Source organism: Bos taurus, chromosome 10 (genome assembly GCF_002263795.3).
Source record: "Bos taurus isolate L1 Dominette 01449 registration number 42190680 breed Hereford chromosome 10, ARS-UCD2.0, whole genome shotgun sequence".
In the NCBI taxonomy this organism is placed as follows: Eukaryota; Metazoa; Chordata; class Mammalia; order Artiodactyla; family Bovidae; genus Bos; species Bos taurus.
The window spans coordinates 13,457,173-13,472,787 of NC_037337.1; the positions used below are offsets into that span (position 1 = coordinate 13,457,173).

The 15,615-nt window shown below is 47.6% G+C and overlaps 1 protein-coding gene across 7 annotated transcripts in view; it reads left to right on the plus strand.

Annotated features, from left to right (window-relative positions):
• The window catches only part of LOC112441475 (uncharacterized), a 118,657-nt gene that overhangs the window by 30,951 nt on the left and 72,091 nt on the right, over nt 1–15,615 (plus strand). For 6 of the 7 annotated variants that reach the window (XR_003036751.2, XM_059890765.1, XM_024997917.2 and 3 more), the window contains 2 exons: nt 12,142–12,207; nt 12,667–12,794. Coding sequence is in view for 6 of the 7 variants with exons in the window: in XM_059890765.1 (XP_059746748.1) it covers nt 12,142–12,207; nt 12,667–12,794 (194 nt within the window). In the remaining variant the exon portion in view is untranslated. The remainder of the gene's footprint in view (nt 1–12,141; nt 12,208–12,666; nt 12,795–15,615) is intronic. The other variant, XM_059890766.1, reaches the window with a different exon arrangement.

Here is a 15,615-nt window from a genome sequence, read left to right on the forward strand (position 1 = left end):
GGTGATTCAATGGATAAGACTCAGCCCTTCCACTGCAAGGGGACTGGGTTTGATCCCCTGGCCAGGGAACTAAGATGCCATGTGTCACATATATGAGTGTGGCAAAAAAAAAAAAAAAATCCCCCCAAAACAGACATGTCTAAGGAATATAATTAGTGTTTTATTATCTAATTTAAACAATGAATTTTATCAGCAACAGAGCACATATTTTGTTGTACTGGTGGCCAGTGGACTATTAAAATGAGATTCCTTGTGTCCCTGTGAGAAGTTCCAATGTGTTGTGCCCCCTAGCCCCAGAACTGCACTGCCTCTAGCAACCCCTGAATTCATAGAAAGCACAACCCAATTGCATTGAAAATTACTTATAACCAAAGTAGTAGGTGCTTTTGGGTGAACATCACAGAATTATAGGAGATTTTTTTTTTTAAGTGAAATCTGTCCTCTTGCCTCTTACTGTCTAACACTAGCAGCTGAGAGTATCATTCCAGACATTTCTGTGCATATGTCAACTATGCATATGAACATTTGTAGAATTTTTTTGTATAAATAAAATCATAATCTATGTACTGTTCTGCAACACGTAGACCCTTCCAAGCATGTGAGCATGTGAGACTTTGTCATTGTTTGCACGACCACATTAATGGACATTTGGGCCCTTTCCAGTTTTCCATTTTTGCAAACACTGCTGATATGACACTTTGTACCTAATCTTTGTGCAGGTGTATGAATTTATCTGCAAGGTACCTTTCTAGAAGTGGAATTTACTGAGTAAAGAATATACAAAGTGAAATTTTTGTACATTTACGTGTTCACAAATGTAATGTGTGTGTAATTGCTTGTTTCCCCACAATATGGGCAGGACCTCTTTCCAATCTTTATTTATCTGATTGTTGAGAGTTGTATCCCAGTGTTTAAAATTTGCTTTTTTTCAACTGTAAGTGAATTTGGACATCTCCTCTAATATTTATACTTTTCCTGATATCCATTGCCCACTTTTAAGTTGTCTGTTTCTTAATGATTGTAAAAGTGCTTTACATATGAAGGATATCATCAAAAGAAACTTTGACATGTTATCAGATCAGATCAGATCAGTCGCTCAGTTGTGTCTGACTCTTTGCAACCCCATGAATCGCAGCACGCCAGGCCTCCCTGTCCATCACCAACTCCCAGAGTTCAGAGACTAACGTCCATAGTGTCAGTGATGCCATCCAGCCACCTCATCCTCTGTTGTCCCCTTCTCCTCTTGCCCCCAATCCCTCCCAGCATCACAGTCTTTTCCAACGAGTCAACTCTTCACATGAGGTGGCCAAAGTACTGGAGTTTCAGCTTTAGCATCATTCCTTCCAAAGAAATCCCAGGGCTGATCTCCTTCAGAATGGACTGGTTGGATCTCCTTGCGGTCCAAGGGACTCTCAAGAGTCTTCTCCAACACCACAGTTCAAAAGCATCAATTCTTCGGCACTCAGCCTTCTTCACAGTCCAACTCTCACATCCATACATGACCACAGGAAAAACCATAGCCTTGACTAGACGAACCTTTGTTGGCAAAGTAATGTCTCTGCTTTTGAATATGTTATCTAGGTTGGTCATAACTTCCCTTCCAAGGAGTAAGCATCTTTTAATTTCATGGCTGCAGTCACCATCTGCAGTGATTTTGGAGCCCAGAAAAATAAAGTCTGACACTGTTTCCACTGTTTCCCCATCTATTTCCCATGAAGTGATGGGACGGGATGCCATGACCTTTGTTTTCTGAATGTTGAGCTTTAAGCCAACTTTTTCACTCTCCTCTTTCACTTTCATCAAGAGGCTTTTGAGTTCTTCTTCACTTTCTGCCATAAGGGTGGTGTCATCTGCATATCTGAGGTTGTTGATAGTTCTCCTGGCAATCTTGATTCCAGCTTGTGTTTCTTTCAGTCCAGCATTTCTCATGATGTACTCTGCATATAGGTTCAATAAACAGGGTGACAATATACAGCCTTGACGTACTCCTTTTCCTATTTGGAACCAGTCTGTTGTTCCATGTCCAGTTCTAACTGTTGCTTCCTGACCTGCATACAAATTTCTCAAGAGGCAGATCAGGTGGTCTAGTATTCCCATCTCTTTCAGAATTTTCCACAGTTTATTGTGATCCACACAGTCAAAGGCTTTGGCATAGTCAATAAGCAGAAATAGATGTTTTTCTGGAACTCTCTTGCTTTTTCCATGATCCAGCGGATGTTGGCAATTTGATCTCTGGTTCCTCTGCCTTTTCTAAAACCAGCTTGAACATCAGGAAGTTCACATATTGCTGAAGCCTGGCTTAGAGAATTTTGAGCATTACTTTACTAGCGTGTAAGATGTGCAGTAGTTTGAGCATTCTTTGGCATTGCCTTTCTTTGGGATTGGAATGAAAACTGACCTTTTCCAGTCCTGTGGCCACTGCTGAGTTTTCCAAATTTGCTGGCATATTGAGTGCAGCACTTTCATAGCATCATCTTTCAGGATTTGGAAATAGCTCAACTGGAATTCCATCACCTCCACTAGCTTTGTTCGTAGTGATGCTTTCTAAGGCCCACTTGACTTCACATTCCAGGATGTCTGGCTCTAGGTCAGTGATCACACCATCGTGATTATCTGGGTCGTGAAGATCTTTTTTGTACAGTTCTTCTGTATATTCTTGCCATTTCTTCTTAATATCGTCTGCTTCTGTTAGGTCCATACCATTTCTGTCCTGTATCGAGCCCATCTTTGCATGAAATGTTCCTTTGGTACCTCTGGTTTTCTTGAAAAGATCTCTAGTCTTTCCCATTCTGTTGTTTTCCTCTATTTCTTTGCACTGATCGCTGAAGAAGGCTTTCTTATCTCTTCTTGCTATTCTTTGGAACTCTGCATTCAGATGTTTATATCTTTCATTTTCTCCTTTGCTTTTCGCTTCTCTTTTTTTCACAGCTATTTGTAAGGCCTCCCCAGACAGCCATTTTGCTTTTTTGCATTTCTTTTCCATGGGGATGGTCTTGATCCCTGTCTTCTGTAGAATGTCACGAACCTCATTCCATAGTTCATCAGGCACTCTATCTATCAGATCGAGGCCCTTAAATCTATTTCTCACTTCCACTGTATAATCATAAGGGATTTGATTTAGGTCATACCTGAATAGTATAGTGGTTTTCCCTACTTGGTCCTCCCAGCCACTGCCCCTTGACACGTTATAATTACTGGCAAATATTTTTTCCTGAATTTGTTTATGTTTTATTGGTTTGGGTCCAACATCTGTATAGTAACAGGTATCGGCATCCCTTTCATGGAGTACTGGCGTCTTGCCAAGCTGCATTTGTAATACTATAATCCCAGTGTCTGAGGAGATCCTGAATCCACATTTTGAGATTGAGGGGAGAAAGGGTTTTCCCACTTGCAATTGAAAAGTGAGAGCTTGTCCTTTGCTAGGTCTGACATTTGGAGGGAGATAAAGGTAGCCGAGAGACAGCGTGCTGTGTTGGAGAGCCAGCCTGGACCTTAGTGCTCCTCCCAGCTGTCCTGTCCTCCCTCAGCCTCAGTTTGTCTAGATGCAAAATAAGGAGGGTTGAATCAGTTGGACCCCAAGATCACTTCCTGTTGGGAATTTCCTGGTGGTCCAGCAGTTAGGACTCTGTGCTTTGACTGCCAAGGGCCCAGGTTCAATCCCTGGCATGGCCAAAAAAAAAATCACTTCCTGGTTTAATATTTGATGATCTGTTCATACATGATTTGACCTCAGGTTGCTGTCCCATTTGGGATCCATTTCTGGTCCTCCATAAAAGGCCGTAGTAGGACAGGGTAATGAGTAAGGTCCTTTCTGGCACTAAGGACTCCATGGCCTTCACTTGTAGAGTACCAGCCTTCACTGTGCCTCAGTGGCACCTGAGGAGCAGTCAAAAGCATGGATGCCCAGCCGCACCCTGCCCCAGGAAAATTAAACGGGAACTCCTGGAGGTGGGATTTTGATAGCTTTTAATGTTCCCAACTGACCAATGCTCCATATGCCTGGGGTTTCCCTGAGATTCTGCATTTCCCCTGAGCTCCAGGCAGTGCTGACGCTCTGGGTTCAGAAACACACTCGCACTAGGAGGCGGGCAGCACCAGCATCCCCGGGAAGCTGCTTAGCAATGCAGAGTCTCATCCTGATGCCCTTTGTCTGGCTTTCCCGAGTGCTTCTGCACTGCTTGTGTGAATATACTTATTCTCAAAAGCAGGGTTTTGGAGGTTATATTGTTGTATTTTCATTTTGATAATTCATCGAACTATACACTTATGATCTTGCCAAGGAGAAAGGACAGGACAGGACAGGACAGGGGTAGGTCATCCTCAACCCCAAAAAGGATCAGGAGCCCTGATACAGCCACACTCTGCAGTAAGGGCAGCACACATAGGGCATTATTTGGGAGTCGAGAGGATAATGCCGTTGGGTGCCTTTGCTCTTTCTTTTCTTTCTCATTCGTTTTCTTTTTGAAGTACTGTTGATGTACAATATTATATAATTAGCTGTTCAGTCACCAAGTCATGCCTGACTCTTTGTGACCCCATGGACTGCAGCATGCCAGGCTTCCCTGTCCCTCACCATCTCCTGGCGTTTACTCAAGTTCATGTCCATTGCATTGGTGATGCCACCCAACCATCTCAACCTCTGTCACCACTTTCTTCTTTTGCCTTCAATCTTTCTCAGCATCAGGTTCTTTTCCAATGAGTCCGCTCTTCACATCAGGTGGCCAAAGTATTGGAGCTTTAGTTTCAGCATCAGTCCTTCAAATGAGTATTTAAGGTTGATTTCCTTTAAGGTTGACTGATTTGATCTCCTTGTGAGATCAAGTCTCCTTGTGAGATCAAGTCTCCTTGATCAAGTCTCCAAGGGACTCTCAAGAGTCCTCCAGCGTCACAGTTCAAAAGCATCAGTTCTTAGGTACTCTGCTTTCTTTATGGTCCGGCTATCACAATAGTACATGACTATTGGAAAGACCATAGCCTTTATTATAAGGACCTTTGCTGACAAAACAGTGTCTTTGCTTTTTAACACACTGTCTAGGTTTGTCATAGTTTTCATGCCGAGAAGTATTCATCTTCTAATTTCATGGCTACAGTCACCATCCGCAGTGACTTATGTAAGTTACAGGTGTGTAATAAAGTGATTTATAATTTCTAAAGGTTATAGTCCATTGAGTTATTATAAAATGTTGGCTATATTCCCTATGCTTTACAATACATCCTCGTTGCTTATTTTATACATAATAGTTTGTACCTCTTAATTCCTTACCCCAAATCACCCCATGCCCTTCTCTTTTGCTTTTTTTTTTTCCTTTTTGTCATGCCATTTGACCTGTGGGATCTTAGTTCCCTGACCAGGGATCGAACCCTGGCCCTTGGCAGTGAAACTATAGAGTCCTAACCACTGGACCACTAGTGAATTTCCAGCTTTTGCTCTCTTTCTAACACAGAAGAAGGAGGTGAAGGGATCACTCAACTACTAAAGAGTACCCTGGGCCTATGGGTGTTTAAAGTGGATCTTGAGTGAGCCTCAGTTTCCTCATCTGTACAATGGGGCTAGTGATGCCTCCTTCTCTGAGTTATTCAGTTTTAGGTCAAATGACACTCCAAAAGCAGTTGGCCTGGCACACAGTAGGTGCTCACGTCAATCCAGTCCAGCCCTCAGTGGGGGTTTACCATGAAACAGATAATGGCCGGATCTTGGTGATGAGTCATTCATTACCCTTAGTGGTGTCAGATGGACCTGGTCTGCCCCTCATTATTGTAGGAACTTAGATGAGTCATTTCATCTCCCTGCACTTCGGTTTGCTTGTTCGTCAGTGCAGACAGTCAAGCCACTTTGGCAGGGTTGTTGTAAGGATTAAATGAGGTCACACGTGTAAAGCGTGGAGGCCTGTTGCAGGCCTGGAGCCAGCCTGAGTTCAGGCTGTGGGTAGCCACCTCCTCCCACTCTGGGGGAGTCCTGGCTTCAGAGAACAGTGTCCCCTTTGACTCTGCCGGCCACCGCGGTCACTATACCACAATCACGGAGTGCTGGAGAGCAAATAGCTCCTGTCAGGCCTGGCCTTTTTCTTGGCTGCTGCTGCTCTGGCCAGCCAGGTTTGGGTTGGCGGGCAGGGTGAGTAGCTTGGCTTTGATGTAAGCTGTACTGAAGCTGAGAAATGGGGGCGTGGGGATCCCAGCCTGCCTCAGTGACTCAGGGCCAGCTCCTAGTCTTTTCCCCAGAGCCTGGCAGAACCCTGCTTGGGGCCAGTAGAGGGAAGCAACTTGGCACCAGGGGGTCCTCATACCTTCCCTAAGACATAGGTATCTACTTTATAGATGGGGAAACTGAGGGGATTACTCCCTAGCTCTGGTGACCACCAGGCTGCATGGGTGGACAGAAGTGCCTTCTGGTTTGCTGTGGATCTGAAGGTCCAGCCCATTCCTTAAGAGTGGCCTGGTCTCCAGGAGACACCCCCTGCCCCATTTAAATGAGTATGTCAGGCCCCACAAACAGGTTTCCTGGGCATCTGATTCATGCCTGGCCCTGAGGCTGGCCAAGGGAGCAAGGAGGATGCACCAGACATAGCCTGTCTCAGGCACAGGTTTGAACTCCAGCTCCGCCACTGGCCAGCTCCAGGGGCAAGCCCCTCTGGGCCTCAGTTCCATCATCTGTAACATAGGATGTAGGGAAAATTGAAGTACTTTCTGTGAAAAGTGATTTTTAAAACTGTACTGTTTATGCAAGTGAGGGATTATTAACATTCCTGAGCTAAAACCCCAGTCTCTGTCACTGAAGAAAAGCTCAGGAGAGAAGGGATGAAGGGCTTTGGCAGGTCACACAGAAGGGATGTACTTCTAGTCAAGAGCCTGGAAGGGGCAGAAGGTTACTCATTTTTCAGAGGAGGAAAAATGGGCCTTAGACAAGGGTTTGCCCAAAGACTGGAGAAGCAGGAATTGACCCCAGCTCTTGGTGGGAGTCCCTAGCCTGGACTGCTGTGCAACCCTGGGAAACGGCAGTAACCTCTCTGGGCCTCAGTTTCCCCCATGCCAATCACACAGAGGGACTGCTGGGGGTGTTTTTCTTCTAAAGCATTTGTGCATCATCTGGCTTCTCTGACTGCTCTGGACAAGGTGGTCCCAGGTCCTTAGGAGGTGAGGAAGGCAGTGAGAACCCCAGCGGACCATGCCAGGGTGGGACCCAAGGCAAGGAGAGAAGTCCAGGTTGCAGGCACGCAGGCCCGAGGTGGGCAGGAGGAGGAAGGGGAGGAGGGAGGGGACTGTTGCCAGGCAGGAAATGTCTGCTGGCTGGCATCAGGCGTGCTGGAGCTAGCATGCTTCCTGTAAGCAGTGCGCACGAGCCTAGTGACCTCACCCCTCAGACATTCTGGGACAGCACCCCCAGTCCAAAGAGGCTGTCCCATTGTCCCCTGGAACAGCAAACGGGCGGCAGCGCCGACCTCTCGGCATCTAAACAACGTCCATTCATTCATCCGTGTTTACCAAGCACCCACTCTGGGCAGGCACCGTGCCAGACACCGGCACGCAGAGACTTGGGAGCCAGGGCAGTGGGCTCACATTTTCCAGCTGGGCCCCCTGTACCTGGAACGGGCGCCAGTCTCCTTGCATGCTCTTTGGATTGGGACTCTGAAGTGGTCATTGATGAGCAAGATCCTGGAGAGTGTGTCAGCCTTGGGGGCAGCAGGAAGATGACCCGTGAACATTGATTTGGCCCCAGTGGTAGCCAAGTACTGCCTCTGTTCCAGGTACAGGGGGCCCAGCTGGAAAATGTAAGCCCACTGCCCTGGCTCCCAAGTCTCTGCATGCCAGTGTCTGGCACGATGCCTGCCCAGAGTGGGTGCTTGGTAAGAAGGCAGGAGGCAGGGTCTGCACCTATTATCTCATTTACTTGCCCAACACTGAATAGGCCATCATCCTCATTTATAGAGATATAGCCTCAGGTGAGTGACCTTGCTTCAGGTCACACAGTTCAAAATGGTTTCAGCCAGGATTCAGATCTGGTTCTTTCCTAGGCACCAAGACCTCAGATTCTGAAACTAGTACCCCTGAACCCCTGACCTGGACCCTCAGTTGGAAACCACCCATTAGCCTAGTGGCTTTGGGCAAGTTGCTTGGGCTCTCTGAGCCTCGGTTTTCTTATTTGTCAAGTGGGGCTGAGGGCGATTAATTCGTAGGATGGCTGTGAAATTTAATTGGGACAGTGGATGTGAAAACAAAAAACAACAACAAAAAAAACTTGTTCACTGGCTGAGGCAAGTGGCTTTAGGAGACCTCATCATTCAGGGGTTTCACCTCTCAGACTTCTCTGGCCACAGAGGACTTGGAAAACTCCCAACCCCTTCCTCTGCCTCCAGGTCTAATCACTCTGAGTCATCAGCCAGAATTGACGGAGTACATCCCAGTTTGCTCGATGTATGGGCAGGGACAGATGGGAGGAATGAGAAGAGAAGGCACAGATGAAGAACAGGATGCTGTGGCTCTGTCCCCTTCCTCTCCTCCCTCAGGAGTCTGAGGATCTTGGGGGGTGAGGAAGGACCATTCTGTATGAAATAATGAGACCAGTACAAGCCACCATAAAGACCTTTTCTGCTCCCATTTCACTTCATGAAGATATCTCAAGTCTTCAGTCATTTCACAGAGGCTCTGAATTGCTAATATTCTCCCCATTTTGCAGATGAGCAAATGAGGAAACTGACACTTGGTCAGGTTTACTTGAAGCCCCTGAGTTAGTAGGCAAGTGGGATTTTAGTCTCTGCTAGTAACCCTGACTCCTCTGTGGAGACTTCCAGAGCCAGGCAAGGGAGGGGGAAGGTCCTCAACAGAGAAAAGGAGAAAGTCTTGCTTTTTACAGCTGTGCAGGACTCTTGCAAAAGCCTTGAGGCAGGTGAGATAGAAGCCACCAGAATAAAAATCCCTGCAGATGTTTGTCCCTCTCCTGCACCCTCCAGAAAGGCCTTCATCCCATCTACCCTAAAACCCTAGAAACCTCTGCCTGCAGTTCTACAGCCTCACTTGGGCTGATAACCTGGTTTTCTGTGGAACTCACCAACCTGGGGCTGTCTACAGGTGCTGGGGCCCTGACGACGGTCTTGGCTGCCACCATTAGCTTGATGACCTTGAGCCCATCACGCCTCTCCAAGCCTCAGTTTTGCCATCTGTTGAACAAGCTTATTAATGAATGTTGTAACTGGAAGGTTGCAGTGGGCATAACCTGGAATGGCTGGCCCAGCAAGCTTCTGAAGTTGACTTCCATGCTTCCCTCTCCCTGGGAACTTCTCCCTTCTCTTTTTCTTCTGCTGAGAGATGGCATCAGATAAAAGGGAGACAGTTTGAGAACTTGAGAAGAATCCTAGACGTTAGCTGCTGATAGCTGAGCTTAAAATCCATCTCTAGGGAATTGCCTGGTGGTCCAGTGGCTAAGAGTCCATGATTCCTGTGGAGGGGGCACCGGTTTGATCCCTGGTTGGGGAACTAAGATCCCACATGCCGCCTGGCCAAACAAAACAATCAATCAAAACCTGTCTCTCCTTTGTACCAGCCCTGATCAAGTACGTTGCTTTTCTGAACTGCAGTTTGCTCCTCTGTAAAATGGGGATATAAGGTCAACCATCCAGAGGGAACTCCCTTCTTTCATCTGGAGGTGGAGAACGTATGCTTAACTGAGAAGCATGCCTCAAAGGTGGTGACGTCTCAGAGGAGTGGGGAAGATGTTTCTGAGTGAGGTTTGGAGGAGGGTTTCTAGTACTTTCTGAAATCAAATCCCTTACATTATAAGTTACTCAGATATAAAACCTGGTTCAGATATTCATAAAGAGAAACAAGCCTGCCCCTGTTTAATCTAGGTCAATGCAATGAAAAATTTTGAGCCTCTGTTGTGTTCAGGAACCATGCAAGGCACTTTGTAGGATGAGGGGGATCATGAATCAGACATGAACTCCGTCTGCCCTCAAGAATCAAAAGAAGTAATGATGACATGAATAGGATATCTCCATGTAACCCTAACAGGCGCCTTGCACAGAACCTGCTACATGTGTGTGCATGCTCAGTCACTTCAGCTGTGTCTGACTCTTTGCAGTCCTATGGACTGTAGTCCTCCTCTGTCCATGGGATTCTCCAGGCAAGAGCACTGGAATAAGTTGCCATGCTTTCCCAACCCAGGGGGAGAACCTGTATCTCTTGCATCTCCTGCATTGCTAGTGGATTCTTTACCCACTGAGCCACCTGGGAAGTCCCATAGTAGGTGCTGAATATGTGTTAATTGAAGGTAACAAAACTACAAACTATGATGGGGGGGTAGACCCTGAGTGAGGTGATTTCCCAGAGGCGGGGTCATTTATATTGGGCTTTGACGGCAGCCTAAGAGTCCTCTGCTCCTCCGTTTGTCCACTGATCCTCCATCAAGGCTGATGAAGACCCCAGCAGAGCAAAACCCTAACTTCTCCTCACTCCTGCCCACCAGCCCTCATCTGAACTCTGAGGAGTCTCCGGATGTGAGGAGGAAGTGGCTGGGCTGCGGAAGGCAGGCTCATTTCCAGTGCGGGGCTGGGCCGCCAACCCCGGGTCCTGTTTACACAGCAAGGCGGACAGGCCGACAAGACTTGGCGGCAAATGCGCTTCTGCCTCTGAGAACAGAAGGGGCTGGCAGATCCTGGCCAGGCCAGGCGCAGAGTGGCCTGTGCCAAGGGGAAAGTCAAATGTAAAGAGTGTTTCCTCCTGGCCAGGCGGCCCCAGACTTTTGTCTCCAGTCTGCAGGCAGTTCCTCCAGTGATTCATAATCAGCGGGAACTTATAAATAAACCCCACCTCGACCTCGCACCACAGCCTGACTGGGACCTGGGCGGGAGCGAGGTAGGGGGGGGCGGGGCTGGGAAATGGGGCGGCCGAGGAGAAGCCCTGAGAAGGCCTGGGGGCCTGGGGTGATGCTAGCCACTGGGCAGGGGCACCTCTGACTCCCTATGGAGGGATTGCAGGGTGTTACCAGCAGTCCTATCCCCCCCGAGGCCTCAGGCATGGGGCCACCAGTCAGAAGCAAGGATCGCTGAGAGGCTGGAACTTTCATCTGCTTCCCAGGAGGGTGGTAGATGAGACTAGGTGGAATTTTGAAATAACTGGCCTTTAAAACCTTTTGGGGAATATAATTTCAAATTCATGAAAAAGTTGCAAAAATAGAACAGAGAACTCCTGTATAACTTGCAGCCAGATTCATCAATTGTTTATATTCTGTCCCATTTTGCTTCATCATTCTTTTTCTCCTATATTTTCTTTTTTGGAACCATCTAAAAATAGGCTTCCAATTATGGAAAACAGTATAAGGTTTCTCAAAGAAACTAAGAATAGAACTACTATATGACCTAGCAATTTCACTCTTGGACATATATCTGATGAAAACAAAAGCACTCATTTGAAAAGATACATGTACTCCAGTATTCATTTTTTTGTTCATTCTAAGTCTCTTCAGTCGTGTCCAACTCTTTGCGCCTCTATGGACTGTAGCCCAGTATCCTGATAGGCTCCTTTGTCCATGGGATTCTCTAGGCAAGAATACTGGAGTGGGTTGCTGTGCCCTTATCCACAGGGCCAATGTTCATAGCAGCATTATTTACAACAGCCAAGGTATGGAAGCAACCTAAGGGTCCATCAACAGAGTAATGGATAAAAAAGATGTGGTACATATATACAATGAAATACTACTCAGCCATAAAAAGAATGAAAGTTTTATATTTGCAGCAACATGGTTAGACCTAGAAGGTAATATGCTAAGTGAAATAAGTCAGACAGAGAAAGACAAATACTGTATGATATGATATGTGAAATCTAAAAAATACAACAAATGAATATAACAAAAAAGCAAACTCACAGATATGGAGAACAAACCAATGGTTATCAGTGGTTGGGGGCACAACATAGGGGTGGGGAATAGGAGTACAAACTATATTATGTGTAAGACAGGCTCAAGGGTATGTTGTACAACATGGCAAATATAGCCAGCATTTTGTAAATGGAGCATAACCTTTAAAAATTATATAAAGATAGTAAAAATAGGCTTCTAGCATCACACCTCTGCGCCCCGTATGCCTTCACTGTGCATTTCCTGAAACAGCCATTGTTTGGAATTCTGATCAACCACTTACTAATGTATTCCAGGGCAAGATGTTCAGGTCTTGTGTCCTCTGTGAAGCAGGGCTGCAAGGACCCCTTACCAAGGAGAAGGTGAGGAGAAGTAATAGTGGAAATATCTATCAGAACAGTAAAGATAGGCACAGCTCATTATTTTGTGCAAAGCAACTTGCATACATTATGTCGTTTGACCTGCACAGATGAAACAGGCTCAGAGACGGTATATAATTTGTCCAAGATCACACAGCAGGCTAGGCTTTGATATACACAGTAAGCACTGAACTAATCCTGGGGCCTGTCCTCATCCTTATTTGCTGCATGATTGTGATCAAGGGCTGGGTTCCTAGGCCTCTGTTTCCCCTTGTGATATGGGCACTGGTATCTCTGGGGTGCTGGGTGGGGAGGGAATGCAAGATGCTTCTGCACGCAGCCCAGCTCTCCAGTTTCTTGGAAGAAATACTTCCTGTGGAGTGGAAGCTGCTCCAGCAGTCAAACCAGCCTCTCTGAATTCTTCAGGTCGCCTTATGATCCAGGTTTAAACCTCTCTTGCAGATTGTCTCTGGAAACTGCGAAATCTGACCAGAAGGCCCTTAGCCTCCCAGGCTCTGTAGCTTCTGCAGTGATGAGGCCTGGCCACCAGATGGCTCCACAGAGGCCACTGCTCTCTCAGGGAAGAGGAGGTAGGTGATCGTCCAGGGGTGGTTTTAATGTGATTTCTCTCCTTGGGAGTGAGAGCAACCACGCTGTCTTCCCTTTGGCTTCAGGTTGCAGAGAAACAGGAGGGAAGCAGGTCTCCATGGTCCCTTGGCCCGCACTCTCTGCTTTACAGGGGTTGCTACCTGGTTGAGCAAGGCCCGGGACTGTAACAGCTGCTGGATTTCTCTAGACCTCAGTTTCGAACATTTGCAGAAAGGGGCAAGTCCCTTCTGCCTGGCTTTCTTCATGGGGTCTGGATGGCAGGTCAAACACCAAGCCTCCATTCCCACATCTGAAATTGGTATAATAGTAGAGGTTGTTGTGTGTCGTCATGAGGATGAAGAGCTGCCCACATATGAAGAGATTTGAGGGTTAAGCCTGCAGCCACCTACATGTGAGCTCTGGGATCTTCCTTCAGCTTCCAGAACAGCTTCCTTTATAAACTGTAGCGCAGGACTTCAGAGTGGGAGGCCTCAGGGCTCATTTCACCTGTACCTTCCATTCCTCAGAGGAAAGTCCGGAGAGCAACAGTGGACTCGCCCAAGGTCTTACCACCCCATCTGACCACACTGGAAGCCACGCCCACTAACCCTGGGTCAGGGGACAGCTTGCATTAACTCTTTTCTCCCCTCTGCCCAGAGACCCAGTGGAGAGACCCAGAGTTGGGAAGGGCTGGTACAATGGGGGCAGGAATGGGCACAGAGTGGGCCACCATGAGCTGAAGGCCGGGCTGCAAAAGAGCTCAGTTTAGAACCCAAGGAACCTCCCTTCTCCTGAGGGACAGCCAGTGCCCCTGCCCCCACCAAGGTCTTCCATGCCCCTGGGGGCTCACCTGCCCAGACCCTGGGGCAGGGGGGGATTTCTTTTTGAGGTTTGAACATTCTACAGGGAACTTGCTGGATTTCTATTCCTACAGTATATCTAAGCTTTTATTTATGAAACAAGGCTTCTGTTCTTGGTTAATTAGTGGGCTCCTATAAACCCTCTCCCCCAGCTCAGGATGTGGAGGGCAGGGGGAAAAACCAATAAAAATATAAAAATATGGAACTCCAGATGCACTGGACAGGGCCAGCCTTCCTGCCTGGAGAGAGGGAGGGACGTATTACCCCAAATTAGTAACTGCCAGAATCCCAGGCTGATAACAAGCATATTTTGGGAAGAACATGCTACTAACTTGACCTCATTCACACACAACTGTAACAGACTGATGGAGTGGCTTTTTCTTCAGCAAGTTTGAATGTGGGAGGAGAGAGGGGTCCTGAGAGCCTGGGAGTGGGGTGAGGAGGCACCAGCAGGAGTTGGGGGTAGGCAACAAAGAATGGAAGCTGAGGGCTCCAGGGACTGACAGTACTGCCCATGCGCCAAAAGGAAATGGACCACTGACTTTCAGGAGAGGCCTACCTGGGTTGGGAGAGGGGCAGATACTCAATTTCCATGAGTCAGTGTTTTCTCTTAGGGGAGAAAAGCAGGGTACTGTAACCTCCAGTTTCCCCCGGAGGAAGGGTTCCTGCAGGCCCAGCCTCATGCCTGGCTCTCTGCAGAGCCCCTCAACTGCCCCCCGGGGGGGAGCAGGACTGTCAGCTGTCAGTAGACTGAGGCCCAGAGAAAGAGAAGGACTTGCCCAAGAGCTGAGTGAGTACAAAATGCCTAGAAGAACCAAGGTCTCCTGGTCAGTTGCCTTTTACTCACGTTCTGCCTGAATATGAAGTTAGGCCAAATCAGTATTCCTGGCTCTGTGATCCTGGACCTTGCCAAGATCAGTTTTCCTCATCTGTAAAATGGGAGACTATCTCTTACCCACTGGAGTTGATGATAGGATTTGGTACTATACGAAATGCCCTGGCATATAGTCGGCATGCAATCAATGGTGGCTATAATAGAGAGGAGTCCAATCTTACTTCAGGGCATGGTTCTTGAGGTCATTTAATGCAAAGACTGGAAGATGGTGAAGGACAAGGGAAGCCTGGCGTGCTGGTCGCCAAGAGTCAGACACGACTAAGCCACTGAACAACAATGCAAAGAAAGAAACAAAGCAAAAAATAGACCAAACCCTTGAAAATCCTTTAGGAAGTCACCGAGAAGAGGTAAATACTTATTCGGGGTAAGTGGGGAAGAAAGTGGAAGGCTTTAGGATTGCCAAGGAGCCAAAGGGTGAGACGTATGACAGGCAAACTGTATCCAGTGGACTGGGTGCTACGCAGGCCTAGCAGGTACAGGAGGGTCAGCGCCAGAATGGGCAGGGCCTTGAATGCCAGGCGGAGAAGTCCGGACCGGCTGGCTGCTGTCAGGAGATGTTTAATTTTGGCAGTGGGGTGATTAAAGGGAGGTTCCCTGTGTGCGTGAATTTCCACCCACCTCCAGGGTTGTTTCTCTGCTGGAGAGCCGGGGCCAATTTATGGCTCCTGGCTGCCCCTATGCAGCCTCTCCCAGCCCTCCTCCTCCCTGGCTGTCTGGCAGCCAACTGAGTTTTATGTGGGGAATCTGAAGAATTTGAAAAGGCAAAATGCAAATGCCACTGTTGGAGATTTCCTTGTCAGCCTCCAGAGGGGAAAGGCCCCTCTTTGTGGGTTAAGGAAGAGTGGCTCTCTCGGGCCCCAAAGAGCATCCCCATCTGTGGGGATGCTCAGGGCCAGTTCCTTGACCCCCATCTGTGAGAAGCAGGCAGTGTCACCATAATCAAGCACTCTCCTCTGGAGCTCTTGGAGAGCCAAGCTGGGTAACAGAGAGAAGTCCTTGGACACTGTAAAGAGCCTGCCGCACGCCCTGTGTTGAGACAGTAATGACGATTCCTGAGTGCCCTCCTTT